Below are 15,214 nucleotides of genomic sequence, written 5' to 3'. Positions count from 1 at the left end.
GCGGGGGCGATGCGACACCTCCGATGGTGACCGTCCTTGTCTTGTAGCATTCATGCAACCTTCTCCAACCACCTCATCTGACCTGTTTCACGTAGGCCGGCCAATCTGCAAGCTATGAGACAGGTTTACGCCAGACTACCTTCCGTCCGCGTCGAGCCGCTGCACTTCTCCGCCGAGGACATCAGCGCTGAACGCCTGCTTGCCATGATGAAAGTGGACGAGAGTAACCGTGCGTACCACCAACCCACTCTGTGTCGTGCTGCCCGGCTGATCCCTCTGCGCAGAGATGCCTCTGTACATGGAGGCAGTTATGTCGATCTTGCGCTCGAAGCCAAACCTCAACTACAATGCTTTCCGTGACGAGCTAACGCGACAGAAGTTTAATCCAGGGCAGCGCACCATGCTTAATCTTCGGCTCTCGTTGCTGGACTCCTGTCTCGAGGGCGGCAATGCCTATAATCGTGTATCCAGCCACTTCCGCAAGGGACAGCTTACGATAATAGAGTGAGTTGTACCGAGTCTTATGCGGCGTAGATTGTTGATTCGTCTTGTAGCTTATCCTCGCCCTTCATGGACGGTTCATCTGCATGTGGACTCTTCGATCTCATCTTAGGTCTCTTCATCGAAGCGGACGTCGACGCGGCTGGAAAGCTAGTCGTGCTTGATGAGGCGCACAAGGTGAGGTCTTGCTATCGCTCCGAATTTTACAATCCGCTGCCCATCCTCGTGCTCATCGTTCTTTGCAGTATCTGTCTGACTCTCAGACAGGCGCTTCATCCCGCCTGACGGACTCTCTTCTGTCTGTCATCCGTCAGCAACGCCACCTGGCGACACGCGTCGTTATCTCGACGCAGGAGCCCACAGTTGTCCCGAACAAGTTCCTCGACCTCTGCTCATTCATCATCGCACACCGATTCTCATCGCCGAAATGGCTGCGCCTGCTCACGAACCACGTCTCCGCGGCCGAAGACACGTTCGACGAGCTCTTCGCGAAGGTGCGTTTTGCGCTCCGCATAGCAGCATGACACTGTAGCCGCCGCAGATCGTCTCGCTCCGCACGGGCCAGGCCATCGTGTTCCCGCAGAACGGCCTCGGCGTGCGCGATGGCGGCGCGGCCGCGGCGCACTCGTCGGACGGCGACTCAGGCGTGGGCGCCTCGCCGGACGACGCGGGCACCGTCGCGCCGCTTGGCCAGGGGTACCTGCACGTCCAGTCTCGTCTGCGCGTAACGCGCGACGGCGGGCAGTCGGTCCTTGCGGTGAGAGCCCACGAGGGTGCGGTGCACCTCAAGGAACAGTCTCGGAAGGGATGAACACTGGTCGGCGTGCTGGAGGAACATCTGCGCCAACGGGCCCGCTGCCCGCTGAAGCTGTTGCTCCCCCAGAACCGCATAGCCCTGGCGGAACACAGAGTGATGGATGGAAGTATTATTGAGGTGCCCAGAATTGTCGGGATGCTGACCATGCTCGTTGACGTGTGTACAAATGTAGACAGTGCAGTCTGCTGGGCCGGATGTCACCGCTGAGCTCGACGACTCCAGCGTGTTCTAATTTCAGGATCGAACAGAAGGATACATTTTGTGTGACAAAGACAGACAGTAGAGACAGTGTGTTGATCAAGGGAAGGTGAGAATATACTCCTTCATCGCCTGTTCCCAGCTGCAGTCCGAAAGCCCGTTGGTCTCGCCGTCCGCCAAGCCGCCGCAGGTCTGCAAGAGCATTGGTCCGACGTTTTGCATAATTTCCTTGAGTCTGGTCTTCATGTCTTCCTCACGTCTGGTCAAGTAGAGCGGGACAGTTCCGTAGCTAGAGCGTCGGTAGATTCGAATCGCGCGCCGCGTCTTCGCATCGTCGGCGTCCAGCACGTTTTGTTCGACTTGGCGGTAGGCGTCGGACCCGGGCGTCGCGAGCATCTGCAGGTGGTGCTTGGTCTGGTTGAACGCGATGTAGCGGAGCTGGGGGTAGAAGTGCACGAGGGAGCCGGGCGTGCCGCAGACGACGGGGCAGTCAGGGTTCGGACAGCCGGGAGGGTCGACGCCATCCTGCTGGCACTTGCCGTGGAAGTAGCTCGGGAAGATCGCCGTCTCCATACCGTCGTAGGCGTCGTTCTGGTATGCGTCCATAAACAGGCGCAGGTAGTTCCGCGAGGTTTCGAGTCCCGGATGCGTCGGCAGCATGTTGGAGATCTGCTTTGCCTGGCGCGCTCCTTCATCAAACCGAGAAAGAGCAAGAGCCGTACAGGGCACGTACAACGTTGTCCATAACAAAATCTACAGGGCGGGTGTAGTTCGTGAGGAATGCGTTCGTGATGCCGACGATGCAATCGCCTTCACAAGCGGAGACGGTGACCGGCACCGTTGCGCAAACCAGGAGACCAACGACGGCAGCAAAGCGCATTTTGTCGACCAAGTTAATTTTTTTCTAGAGTAGGATTAGAACAGGAGATAGAATAGCAAGGGAGAAGTCAAGAAAACAAGCCGTTCGAATTCAACGTCGAGCCTGGCGTCGCCTAGTATTTGTTGCTATTTGTCTCATCACGTGGGTGGTCCACCTCCGCGAGCTAACCGAGACGGTCCAGCGGATTCGCTGCTTGCTTTCTACCCTTCAGCTTCAGTTTGAGACTAGAGCACATATTAAACCTACGTTTTTCCTGCATCGTTAGATCCCGTCCCGCCTCGAGGACACCAGGAATCGCCCATGAGGCAGACCCGGCATGAAGCGCATGACACCTGGGCGGTATTGCGCACCGCCTTGTCCTCTCTCCCACTTGCTTGTCCCCACCCAGCAACGCTACATTCTCCATGGCCCATATCCTCGCAGCGGAATATGAGCTGCTTGGCGGCGACACCCCGGAGGACGAAGCCACAGAGCACGCGTTCAGGACCGCCCCCGTCTTCACGGGGGACGCTCTCAACGCCCTCGGAGCGAACGTGCTCCCGCAGAGGGCCGTGTACGGCCGCGTCCTGAGCCAGAGTGCCGATGGTTTCCCCAGCCATCCGGCGTCGCCCATACTATACATCAACACAAACACGCCGTTCAGCGGGCTCGTGTGCGGACTGCAGGCAAGCCATTCGCCATTTCTGTCGCGCGGCTCATCTGATAGTCGCACAGGGTACCGGGAAAAGCCACTCGACTTCCGTACTGTTAGAGAGCTGTTTGATGGCGGATCCTAGGCTCGGAACCCTGCCAGAGCCGTTGAGTGCGCTCGTGTAAGATCTTCGCCCAACCTGCCGTTTGCGCTGAAAGGGACTGACTCGTGCCTGTAGATTCCATTTTGACACTGCCGCTGGCGGCGGGAACGTGCAGCCATGCGAGGCCGCGTATCTTTCGGCGCTCCATGTGCGGCGTGGTGGTAATGTTGCGGCACCTTCGGTGACTGTCCTAGTCCTGTATGCACCGACTTGTGGGTTTTCGGAGGCCATCACTAACGAGCATGTTCAGGCCCTCGAACATCCAGGCCATGAGAGAAGTCTATGCCGAGCTTCCTGCCGTCAAAGTGAAGCCTCTTCACTTCTCTCCGGAAGACATCAACGGCGAACGCCTCTTGGCTATGATGAAAGTGGACGAAAATGGCCGTACGTAGCACACAACGAGCTTCTTTGGTCCTGTACTAAGTATCCTACTACCAGAGATACCTCTGTACATGGAGGCAGTAATGTCGCTCCTCCGAGATACAGAGGGACCTTTCGACTACAACAAGTTTAGAGAAGACCTGAAGGCACAGCCGCTCAACGGGACTCAGAGAACGATGCTTAACTTGCGTCTTTCCCTGCTTGACTCGTGCCTTAAAGGGGGAAGCGCTGAAAATCGGGTCACCGTGCACTTTAGAAAAGGCCAACTTACAATTATCGAGTAAGCCACTTCCACTTGCTCATATCTGTCTTACTCTGTGCTGACTATTTGTGAAGTCTGTCTTCTCCTTTCATGGACGGCTCGTCGGCTTGCGGCTTCTTCGACTTGATTTTGGGTCTCTTCATCCAGGCAGATATCAAGCCATCTGGTAAAGTCGTAGGTAAGCCCGATCGTCTCCTTAGCGTGCTATTTTTAACATATAAATTGCTAGTGCTCGACGAAGCTCACAAGGTAGGGTGAGTGGTATCAGATTTACATGTCTAATATAATTCATCTTCCAGTATCTCTCGGACGCGCAATCCGGCACGTCATCCCGCCTGACCCAGTCCCTGCTGACCATCATCCGCCAACAACGCCACCTTGCGACTCGCGTTATCATCTCGACGCAGGAGCCAACGGTCGTGCCCTCCAAGTTCATCGCCCTCTGTTCTTTCATCATCGCGCACCGCTTCCAATCGCCAGAATGGCTGCGGCTGCTGACCAAGCACGTCTCCGTACCGAACAACAGCTTCGACGAGCTCTTTTCCAGGGTGCGCATCCCTCTTCCCCTTCATGACAGGATCTCTCAGACTGCTCGCACAGCTCACGTCCCTCCGCACCGGCCAAGCTCTCATGTTCGCCACCAGCGGCATCGGCGTCCGGGCGAGCCGAAGTCCCGTGTCGGCCCCCGGGGTCGGCGGCACGCGCGACGTGGAACCGTTTGGCGCGGGGTACCTCCTCGTCCAGTCCCGCTTGCGTGTGACGCGAGACGGCGGCCACTCCATCCTTGCGGTGCACGACCCAGCGCGTACCACCCGCGTCGGGCTCGGTGGAGCTGAGGCCGGGTCGGACGCGGAGGCTGCGGGAGCAGAAGCGGCCGGCGGCCGACTGGCGCTTACTGCAGCTAGGGCGCCTGTAACGCCCGCTGAGACTCCGGCACCTCGGTACGTGCCGCCGCATGCGATGGGTGCGTCGGGGTCTGCGGTGAACGGCGGTGCAGGCGTCGCTACTCTCGTCGACACACTTCGCAATTCCGGGTCTCCGCCTTGGCTGCCATCCGCATCCGACGCCGGGTCGGCGTCTTCCAGTGCCACGGGCGCCGCGACGACGACCACCGGGGATAGCGACGACGAGAGCGCCTCCCAATCTTCGGACGGTACCGCGCCGACGCACGTCTGGAAAAAGTTCGAGCCCCTCGTCAAGTTCCTGCGGGAGAAACACGACGAGGGCATTCTGCAGGTCTACGTCTGGATCGTGCAGAAGCACTTTGACCGCGTTCAGTGTGGGGTGTACGACGACACGTTCGACGAAACGCTCGCTGAGGCCGTCACGCTGGGGCTCGTCGAGCACGGGACGCCGCTGTGGGACGGGGACAGGGTCATGCTGAGCGCGGACGCGGAGGGTATCATGCAGCGCACGCTCGTTCGCCTGACGGGCGGTCACGCACACTTTGCGCCGCTCGTGCGGTACCTCCGGGACCAGGCAGCGCACGGCTTTCGCGAAATCACGGTGGCGACGATCGAGCGTCGCCTCGGCGCGGACATGGTCGTCACCGTGGGAGATGCGGAGGCCGCGGGCGTGGTGCAGATAGTGCCAAATACGGTGAAGCCGAAGGTCATGCTTCCTCCGAATACTCATTTCGTGTTTCTTTGACGTACATAGGGCTTGTGCGGGTGTGATCCTGTCCATACCAATCTGATTTTCATACCAAGATTAATGTGCGTATATTAACTCGTATGCCTAAGGTACTCGGAGTCTTCTTCTGTACCTATATTCGTGCATCGCGACGTGGCCGAGCTTTCAAGCTAAATTGCAGTAGAAGCACTTTCGATTCTACCACGATGCTGACGATAGATTTTAGTAGCAGATGATATTTGTGAGTGCATCGATCTCAAATCAACCTGTTCAAGTTTTTTGAGTAGCGTTTTCTCTCGAAGCTCAAGAAGTGCGGCCCTGTAGTCACCGAACGAAAATCAGCGTCGTCTTATCCCGCAACGTCGTTTTTGTGTGAGAATGAATTATTCAGATTGAGTAAACTCGGAGAAAAAAAGCAACAGGAATCCCGGCAACATTCAATCTCGCAGAACTCCCACAGCTCCCAACCAACCGCCGAGTATCAGCCCAGAAGCGACGCGACCCATTTCATGCTAAATGGCGATGCCTTCAAAGCTGCCTCTATAGATAAACGAGATAAACGAGCCTGAGTGTCTCTGTATGAAGGGAGAACGAGCTAGGAAGTGGAACGTACGATGAAGCCTTGAAAGGTAGTTTCACCTTGACGAGCTTGCCCGCGAGTCATGACTACGGTAGTATGTTTGATTCGGCTAAAGCCTGCTCCAATTTCTTCCAAAAATATATAACATGTCAGTTTGTAACATCTGTCTCCCGCAATATGTCAATACACATTGGCCAATACTGTCTCCAGCTCAAGCACGGCACGAGCTTTGTGTACCTGTATTTGTACACACGGCCTCTGCCGGGCACCCGGCTGCTTTCAACACTACTCTTAAATTGACAGTGTCGTAGAGGCGACGAGTACGTTTTACTAAATGGATTCATTCGATTGCTTATTGCATACTCTCGGGTACCATCTGAGGATTTTAGTTGGGTTTTTACCCGAGATCCGCCACGAGGCTGCACCCGAGCGCTGGAAATATGAAAGCTTTCCCACCGTTCGTTTTTCACTCACCTGCTCTTTATCTTGTCGGCGACGAAAGGATGAGCGATGTGTACGACCCGGAGCTGGATCTGCTGGGGGACGACGCCCAACAGGACGCGTCTGCAGGGCCGGCACACGCGTTCAGGACCGCCCCCGTGTTCACCGGCGACGCCGCCGGTTTGTTAGGCTCTGATGTTCTGCCGCAGCGCGCTCTGTACGGACGTGTTCTGAGTCAGAAGGCCCCAGGCTTTCCCGCGACTCCAGTGTCACCCAAGTTGTACACCAACACCAATGCGCCTTTCAGCGCGCTCGTGTGTGGTTTGCAGGTCAGTCCCGGTGTGACATGTCGGCTTGTGGGTATTCTGACAGCTCTGCAGGGGTCTGGGAAAAGTCATTCTACTTCGGTATTCTTGGAGGGCTGCCTGATCACCGATCCGAGACTGGGCACTCTGCCCGAACCACTCAGTGCTCTGGTGTAAGATGCCACATTCGTGCAGCATTCCACTCGTTTGACTGAGTGCTCGTCTAACTTTAGCTTCCACTACGACACTGCCGCAGGCGGCGGTGCTGTTCAGCCGTGCGAAGCAGCCTACCTTTCTTGCCTGGATGCAACCCGGGGCGGCCAGGCCACGCCTCCGGAGGTGATCGTGCTTGTCCTGTAAGCCCAAACAGACTCACGGCTTGCTGATGCTGACGAAATATACGCAATAGCCCCGCCAATCTACAAGCGATGAAACAGGTGTATGCAGGTCTACCGGCTGTGCGGGTTGAACCATTGCGCTTCTCAGCCGAGGATATCAGTGGCGAACGACTGCTGGCTATGATGAAGGTTGACGAGAACACTCGTGCGTTGCCATGAAGTGCTCTCCACGTTGACCAGCCAACCTGAACACCAAACCCTACAGAAATGCCGCTCTACATGGAAGCGATCATGTCCATCCTGCGCTCCATGGAGAATAAGTTCAACTACAACGACTTTAGGTCGCAGCTAAAGCAACAGAAACTCAATCCTTCGCAGAAGGCAATGCTTAATCTGCGATTGTCGCTACTTGACTCCTGCCTGGAGGGCGGTAACAAGGTCAACAGAGTAGCGACTCATTTCCGCAAGGGACAGTTGACTATTGTGGAGTAAGTCATCATGCCAGTGAAGTCGAGCCTGACTAATGCTCAGCACAGTCTTTCTTCGCCGTTTATGGATGCATCTTCAGCATGCGGATTCTTTGACCTCATTCTTGGCTTATTTGTCGAGGCGGACGTAAATGCAGCCGGTAAACTCGTAGGTGAGTTGAGCGCAGTGGAGACAGCTGGTCCATATCTAAGGAGCTATCTTGTACACAGTGCTCGACGAAGCACACAAGGTCAGCCCTGTTCCGATGTAGATGATTCATTCTGTCTCATTTGTCCCCTGTAGTACCTTTCCGACACTCAAACCGGGACATCCGCTCGCCTGACGGAGTCCCTCCTATCTGTCATCCGCCAGCAGAGGCACTTGGCAACCCGAGTGGTGATCTCTACTCAAGAGCCGACAGTCGTGCCGTCCAAATTCCTCGACCTGTGTTCATTCATCATCGCCCACCGGTTCTCTTCCCCAAAATGGCTGCGGCTCTTGACGGACCACATCTCGATAGCCGGCGAAGGCTTCGACGAGCTCTTCTCCAAGGTCCGCACGGTCTTCCCATACGATAGCGTCTTGTCCTCACCCCACGACAGATAGTCTCGCTCCGCACAGGTCAAGCCATCATGTTCGCGCCGAACGGTCTCGGTGCGCGCGGTGTTGTCGACGGCACCAGCTCGAGGTCTGATACCGGCGACTCTGGCATCAGCCTCTCCGAGGACATGGGGACAGTCATGCCGTTCGGCCAGGGCTACCTCCTCGTGCAGTCGCGCCTGCGTGTCACGCGTGACGGCGGACACTCCATCCTGGCCGTGCCCGACCCTGCGAGCACGACCCGCGTCCAGCGCAGTGCGAAGGCTGCCGAGGATACCGTGCCGGACGAAGCCGTCTGGGGCGCCCCCTCTAGTTCTGTGGCGGACTGGTCTGTGCCAGAACCTGCTGCTCCAAGCGCTGCTCCCGCGATGGCGTCGGGCTGGAAGGCCTCAGGATCGTCAGCCAGACAAGCTTCCACGAGCTGGGTCCCTCCGACTGCACAGTATCGGCAGTCCGGCAGCCGAGGTCGCGGGCGCAAATCCCAATGGGCAAAAAGCCCTCGTCCTGCAGCAGCTCCGCAGCCTGCTCGTGCTTCTGCGCAAGCTTCAAATACCTCGGGCTGGTCAGGTGGATGGGGAACATCCAACACTACCAGTAGCTGGGGAGCACCTGCATCCAACACTGCTAACGGCTGGGGGGAACCTGCAGTGGATGATGCATGGGGCGTGGATCCCGCAGCGTCCGCCGAACCCGAGAAGGCAGACGGCTGGAGCACCGCGGCAGACGACGGAGGACGGGGTACGGAGCCTGCGCCGCCTGCTAATGAAAAGAGCAAGTTCGCGCCTCTAATCGAGTATCTCTCCGATAAAAAAAAGATGGGCTTGACTGGCGTCACCGTCTCGTCCATCGAAGACTGGTTCGGAGCCGACATCATCTCGGAGGCGGTCTCCAAAGACCTGGTGCAACGCGTTGCGACTGCCAAGAAGCCCAAAATCACGCTCGCGCCGGGCGTCCAGCCGTCTGACTTTACGTCATAGACTTGAAATGTGTATATTACTGCTCTCCAACGAGCGCGACCCACTAATCGTATGTACAGCTGCATGCGGACTACATGTACATTTTGACCGACATGTTTCGGCAAGCGTCCAGTGTGAATTCCAGAGAGAGATGATGACGATGAATGGAGGGAATGCATGAGGGTATGTTTACAATGAAACAATGTGGATGAAGATGAGATGAGCCGATGGCTGAGGGAACAGTCAAAAGCTCAATTAAGACCTGCTTGATTATTATCCCGAGAGATTTAAGACGATTATTGGAGGAGACGATTGCGATAAGACTCTAGCGTGACGTCGTTAAAGGGCGTGCAGGGTCGTAGGCTTGTGTCAACGCATGAGGTCAGTCCTCTCCTTTTGCGCGCGTTGGAGAGTGGTGATCATGCGCTTGCAGGTGACGGAGGCACCAGTACGGACGTCGCCAACGGCGACCGGCCACGCTCGGCCGGCACGCTTGCACTGCAAGCCGAGCCAGAGCGAGCGCGTGACGCACAGCGCTCGCGGTGGCGCAGGATGAGCGACGCGACGAGGTTCGACATCGCGAGCACAGGCGCGCCGGTGGGAGGCGGTGTGGGCGGCGGCGTAGGAAGCGCGTTTGCATGCGTGCTGGCTGGCAGCGGGCGGCCGCAAAAGTCGTCCTTCGCGAGCGCGGTACTCGGTGGTATCGAAATCGGCGCTGCAAAGCATACAGGAGAGGTTGGGGAAGGAGGAGGGGTAGGCAATTCGCAGAGACCGTCGATAGCCATGGGCTCGGACTGGAAGATGTGCTCGACACGTTCGGGGCTGAGTGCCAAGGGGTCGTCGACGGCAGGTGGTGGCAGCGGAGACAATGGGGAAAGGAAGGGAACGGGTTTTAAGCCTTGGTCAACGAGGCTCCTCCAGAGCCGTTCTACAAGCATGCGGTCCTGAGACCGGAGAATAAGCTCGTCTTCGGGTGCGTCCACAGCGCACTGAATTAACGTATACGACGTAAGCGAGCGCAGGTGCGATGCAATGCTCCGATGAAGTGTCGCAGTAAACTGCAAGTCTGCAGCCTGACGTTTGCTCGCTCTTTTCGACTTTTTTCTCGACGGTGGGATGGTAGGCGTACTCGGGAGCTTGGGCCGCTTGTTTGCCAGCTTACGCTTTCGCACCGGTGCTCCGTTCTGCATGGTATTATGTCCCTCTTCTAGCTCCTGCGACATCGCATGACCGTCCCTGTGAACGAAAGATGCAGCAAGGCATGACCGCGGGTGCCTACGAGCGATATCGAGGTGCCAGTCTTCGGCGGGCGACAAAGATTGGGTCTCATTCTCCATTTCGGCATTTTCGTGCAAAACATTCGCTCCCAGGCATTGGAGCGGTGCAGAAGGGAAAGGTATGAAGCTCTGCGGTGTTGCGTCGCGCCCGACGTTGGTACTGGAGAGTGAAACCGTCGGCGCAGCCTTGTGCGACAAGGAGAGTCTGGGATGCTTAAGCCGAGTTGCAGGAAGAGAAGAACCGCCAAATTTGACGGAGTACATCCTAGAAAGCGACCTGCGCGAGAAGAAGTCGGTCCAGAGCACTCACTCGTCGTGGAAGACGATGAAGACGAACAAAGCAAGCGAACCGGAACGACTATACGCGACCGGGCGCCAACACGGGTAGGGGCGTTAGGCGCTCATCCCGACACGGTGGCAGAAGTCTCTACGGCGAGTTGGTGGGTTCTCGCTCATTGATATTTTTACACGTTGCATTGCACAAGTAATGAATACTTCAGATAGTGGGATGAAAAGAAGTCAAATGGTATTGTAAGATTATCGAGCACAGCCAAACATTCTACGCATGCCTCTCCGGTGTCTCCGGGGTCCTGCCCAATCTTGCGCTTTCGTCAACCTGAGCGCGGAGTGTGCAACTTACAGGCAACCGCCATTCTCACAAAGAAAGTAGGCCGGTCTATTTGCAAGACGTTCTGGCCCCTGAACGTTTTATAGTGTCTTCAAACGCATGCATATCACCAGCAGCCAACAAGCTACCGCCTGAACTCATCGACGAGTGTTTCTCATACCTTCACCGTGACTGTGTCTACGACAACCGACTCAACAATCACCTCGATCTCATTTACGAGAATCATTGCAGGAATACGCTCAAGGCTTGCTCTCTAACCTGCAGGCGCTGGGCAGACGTTGCGCGGGGGCACCTTTTCCGTGTCTGGAACGTGACTTTCTCAACTGAGCGACGGAAATACCACACGCTTCAGCAAGTCCTCTCGTTCCTGCAAGAATATCCGGATGTAGCCATATCTGTGAGACGGCTTCGCCTCCGCATGGTTCGGCGACAATCGTCACTGCTGAACATACATCGTCGAAGCGTTCGAAAGCAAGATTGTCCTGAAGATCATCTTCTCGAGGTTCTATGGGTCTTGCCTCGACTTGCCAATCTAGAGATGAACGACCTGGTCATATCTGCAGACGATTTACTGTCAGAAGATGCTAGTCATAACCCTGTACGCTCCATAAACCTCGCATCCTTGGACCTCTTATACGAGAGACGCGGAGGACGTGAGGACACCCCTATTAAAGAGATAGCTCGCCGCATCTTTGCACTCTTCGGCGACATTGATACGGTACGGATGTGTGGCTATAGGGCGACACAACTATACCGAGATCTCCGGATCCCTATGGATTCTTTTCTCTCCGTATCAAGCGGTTCCTTAGCTGTAGCTCGGTCTGAGGTGTCTGGTCGATGAAAATCGAGGTATAGCCTACGAGTTTATTCGCCGCTGAGCCGAACTAATCACCGCTGTAGGAACCAAAGTTTCAGACATGGCGAACCCCTCCTGCTGTCGAAGGTTGCAAAATCTTGATTTTCCTGTATCATGGGCCATGCCTCGTTCTGGGCGACGATGATTACCGTTGCCGCTCCCCTGAATCACATCCACCTGCAGCTCAGCTTCGAGGGCCTAGACCTGTACCGTCTCTGCCTCAACGCCTGGGCCGTATCCACACCAATACCTTAATTGCCACAAGACCTGACCCATTCGGAGTCTCTCGACTCCTGCTTAAGTGTATTTGCGACGTTGAACGAAGTTGTGCTTTTGATCCTAACAAGTCTTGCGGTCCATAGTGCCCTTGGTGACACCGTGGCTACGATACTGCGAGGGGCGTTCCTGCGGGTGCTCGCAAAGGGCATCCCGCGGATCACTGATGTGCCTTGTGATGGAGAGCATCGACTTCCTTCGACGCTGGTTCTAAAGGTATTATTCATTCGATCAGGACGTCGGATAAACATATACTGAGTACTCATACAGTCACAACTTTGGCTCAACTGAGAGCGACCACGGGCGCCGTTGCCCATTCGAACTATACCGTGAACGCTGCCCTGATAGGAGGTGCCACTTAGCTTTCATCGATTTATCGGTATTGGATTTAATGTGGCTACACCAATACGCCATTGCCTTTCAGACAAAACGAACGCCCGGCCCGAATGACTGCCTCCCGATCAGGAAGTGCGTCCACAGAGCACAAAGTATTATGTCACACCCTCTCTCAGCCAGTGGCCACTACTCTTTCAGTACTTAAAGCACGACACGGACAAGAGGCTCTGGCGCTCTTTTTGTTCTCCTCCCTCCGCCTTTGTAAGTTTCCTTGGATACTTCGTGCTATGGCCTCTTTCCAGAATGCACCACACGATCACGAGTTTGCGCTCGTGCCGTACAGCCCGTATATTGTGTCCGAGAGGCTGCAACTCTACCTTCTGAAGCTCGTCATTTCGTTGCCCGCGGTCGACGACGCCCTTCGTCTGTCTATCGAGAGCTACCTCAGCAAGGCCGAGAGGCGGCCAATCCGGGTCTTTGAGAGACCGAGGCCGGCCTTTCAGTTTCTGCCGAAGGTGTTCTCCCTACTTCCAAAGCAAAAGCGGTCGACTACCACCTACTACCCTCTCGTACCATCCACGGATGCCCTAGGCTTGCTCCGTATCCTTCTGACGACAATCCCAGAAGCTTCGGTGGATGGCCCAGTTGATCCCTACCTTTCTGCATCTGGCACGAGCGAACACAGTTTGGGACGAAGGGACTCCGAGAAGCAGGGTCACAGCGCAGACTCGATTGAGCAACATCTCCCTTCCCTTGCAGCCCACTCGTCCACAGCACTATCGGCGGCGATACCGCCTTACGACACAAATGATCCTCTCCCCAATGCTCCACAACCGACAGACCTACCGCCTGCTTACGCCAGCCCTAGGTCCCGCGTAGCAAACTCTAGACCTCCCCTTGACTCGTCTGGCGGCCACACGTTCCCCGATGGCGCAATCATCTCGCATGGAGGCACCGACTACACCCTTGTTGGAATCCTCGGCGCTGGTGGATCTGGCCGCGTATTCCGCACGTATACACAAGAAGGCGAGTGGTTCGCAATGAAAATTATCCACAAGCCGATGGCCTACCGTCATCCAGATGGCCGACGGGGAATCTTGAACGAACAGCGCATCTGGGAGCGCGTTGCCCTTGGCAAGCGAGCTTTCTTAATGCCGCTACTCAAATCTTGGGACGACGAGGAGAATGTTTATTTCCTCATGGTGAGCGTGGAACCTTCGTTTACCGTTGGCGAAATTTACTGACCAGGTCTGTGCAGCCGCTCTACCATCAAAGTCTCCTCCACAGGCTCAGCGAAATGAACGCGAGTCAAGAGAATCACGACATGAAGCTTTATGCAGCTGAAGCGGTAAGTCTTGGCATCCCGGGAGCTTGACTTGCCCTCACCTTCTAACGTAGGTTGCCGCCCTGGCCAATTTACACGCGTTGGGCATTGTACATCGCGATATCAAACCGGAAAACTTCCTCATCTCGCCGAATGGTCATCTTGTGCTGGCTGACTACGGGCTTTCATGGGCGAGCAGGGACGCGAACGCCGATATGACCGGCCTCGGCCTGAACTTCTTTACGGGGACCGCGGGATATTTCGCACCCGAAATGCTCGTGGCGGAAACTGTCGGGTACGGCTGCCTGGCGGATGTCTGGTCGCTGGGGATCTCGCTGCTTGAAGTCCATCTAGGCAGGCGTGTCACACTCTTTCATGCATCCTCGCGCTCGGAAGTGATCGCGAAGATGATGAGTCGTGACATCCCGCTGCATCGCGTGTACGACAGCGGATTCCAGGACCTGCTTTGTAAAGTAAGCAGTCATGTTGCTGTTATCGTGATTCTCGCTCATATATTCTTTAGATGATCGTCCGCGATGTCAACAAGCGCTGGTCTGCGGCGAAGCTCAAGGAACATCCCTATTTCGAGGGGATCGACTGGGAGATGCTTGAAGAGGGTTATTACAGACGTGCGCTCCTGTTCATAATATTCTGATCTACTATTGAACTTGCAAATTTCAGCTGATTACCGCCCCGCCACCCCCACCGCCGTCCATCCGCCCTCGGCACTCCGTTTTACCACCTTCCACCGCGGTATCGGTATTCGGGACGACTTATCCGTGCACCTGGGGTCAGATGGGATGATCCTCCCGAATTGCGCCGTTCTTGCGCAACTCGAGCTCGACAGGAGCGAGCGGCACACCGCATTCACCTTCCGGCACCCGTTCGGTGCGGTATCCCGGATCCTGTACGATGCACCGCCACGGCCGCCCCTGCCATTCCGGTTCAGGCTCAGACTGGACCCACCTCCGGCGTATGTCGAGGACGAGGATGAGTCGGACGGCGACCTGGGGGAGACGGCTTATACTCAAGAGGACGATGACTTTTTCAGTGACGAGGAGGAGAACGGGGCCAACGGTTGCGGCAACACTCCCCATGGCGTGTAAAATATTAGTCTCCAGCATTGAATATCTTTAGAGCTCAAGTATTTTGCATTGATGCACCCCGCTCTCATCTTCCATTCACCATTACTGTATGCTTGTCTATCTCGTCCCGTGTAGCCCCGCAAATCGTGTTAATATTAAACTCACGTAGTCGTTAAATGGTAATATCCCCTGCCCGCTGTTCTATTCTGTAGAAGTCAACGATGGGTGCTGAAGGGCTCTGTAACGAATGATGAATGCAGTGTGAGCAACACCTGAATC

The 15,214-nt window shown here is 56.0% G+C and overlaps 4 protein-coding genes across 4 annotated transcripts; 3 read left to right on the top strand and 1 right to left on the bottom strand.

Moving 5' to 3' along the window:
• Window positions 1–411: 411 nt before the first annotated feature.
• Window positions 412–2,468, bottom strand: PHACADRAFT_174328 (uncharacterized protein). The gene is made up of 2 exons (XM_007396394.1): window positions 2,250–2,468; window positions 412–2,194 (listed from the first exon to the last, which is right to left on the bottom strand). Exons 1-2 carry the CDS (start codon window positions 2,394–2,396, stop codon window positions 1,616–1,618), a joined length of 726 nt encoding a protein of 241 aa, XP_007396456.1. The 5' UTR covers window positions 2,397–2,468; the 3' UTR covers window positions 412–1,615.
• A 135-nt stretch (window positions 2,469–2,603) lies between these two features.
• Window positions 2,604–5,709, top strand: PHACADRAFT_174326 (uncharacterized protein). Its single transcript, XM_007396393.1, has 8 exons — window positions 2,604–3,061; window positions 3,111–3,208; window positions 3,266–3,388; window positions 3,441–3,574; window positions 3,629–3,851; window positions 3,908–4,011; window positions 4,063–4,082; window positions 4,133–5,709. The coding sequence occupies exons 1-8, from the start codon at window positions 2,801–2,803 to the stop codon at window positions 4,667–4,669; spliced, it is 1,500 nt and encodes a 499-aa protein (XP_007396455.1). The 5' UTR covers window positions 2,604–2,800; the 3' UTR covers window positions 4,670–5,709.
• A 794-nt stretch (window positions 5,710–6,503) lies between these two features.
• On the top strand, window positions 6,504–10,776 carry PHACADRAFT_209647 (uncharacterized protein). Its single transcript, XM_007396392.1, has 9 exons — window positions 6,504–6,815; window positions 6,867–6,964; window positions 7,025–7,147; window positions 7,201–7,334; window positions 7,395–7,617; window positions 7,666–7,769; window positions 7,828–7,847; window positions 7,901–8,149; window positions 8,200–10,776. The coding sequence occupies exons 1-9, from the start codon at window positions 6,549–6,551 to the stop codon at window positions 9,172–9,174; spliced, it is 2,193 nt and encodes a 730-aa protein (XP_007396454.1). The 5' UTR covers window positions 6,504–6,548; the 3' UTR covers window positions 9,175–10,776.
• A 2,678-nt stretch (window positions 10,777–13,454) lies between these two features.
• Window positions 13,455–15,010, top strand: PHACADRAFT_257238 (uncharacterized protein). The gene is made up of 5 exons (XM_007396391.1): window positions 13,455–13,728; window positions 13,785–13,874; window positions 13,925–14,323; window positions 14,374–14,479; window positions 14,532–15,010. The coding sequence occupies exons 2-5, from the start codon at window positions 13,851–13,853 to the stop codon at window positions 14,954–14,956; spliced, it is 954 nt and encodes a 317-aa protein (XP_007396453.1). The 5' UTR covers window positions 13,455–13,728; window positions 13,785–13,850; the 3' UTR covers window positions 14,957–15,010.
• The last annotated feature ends 204 nt before the right edge of the window (window positions 15,011–15,214 follow it).

The sequence above is a fragment of the Phanerochaete carnosa genome (assembly GCF_000300595.1).
Source record: "Phanerochaete carnosa HHB-10118-sp unplaced genomic scaffold PHACAscaffold_5, whole genome shotgun sequence".
Taxonomy (NCBI): Eukaryota; Fungi; Basidiomycota; class Agaricomycetes; order Polyporales; family Phanerochaetaceae; genus Phanerochaete; species Phanerochaete carnosa.
The sequence above is the reverse complement of the archived record's forward strand: the minus strand, read 5'-3'. Positions and strand labels throughout refer to the sequence as shown.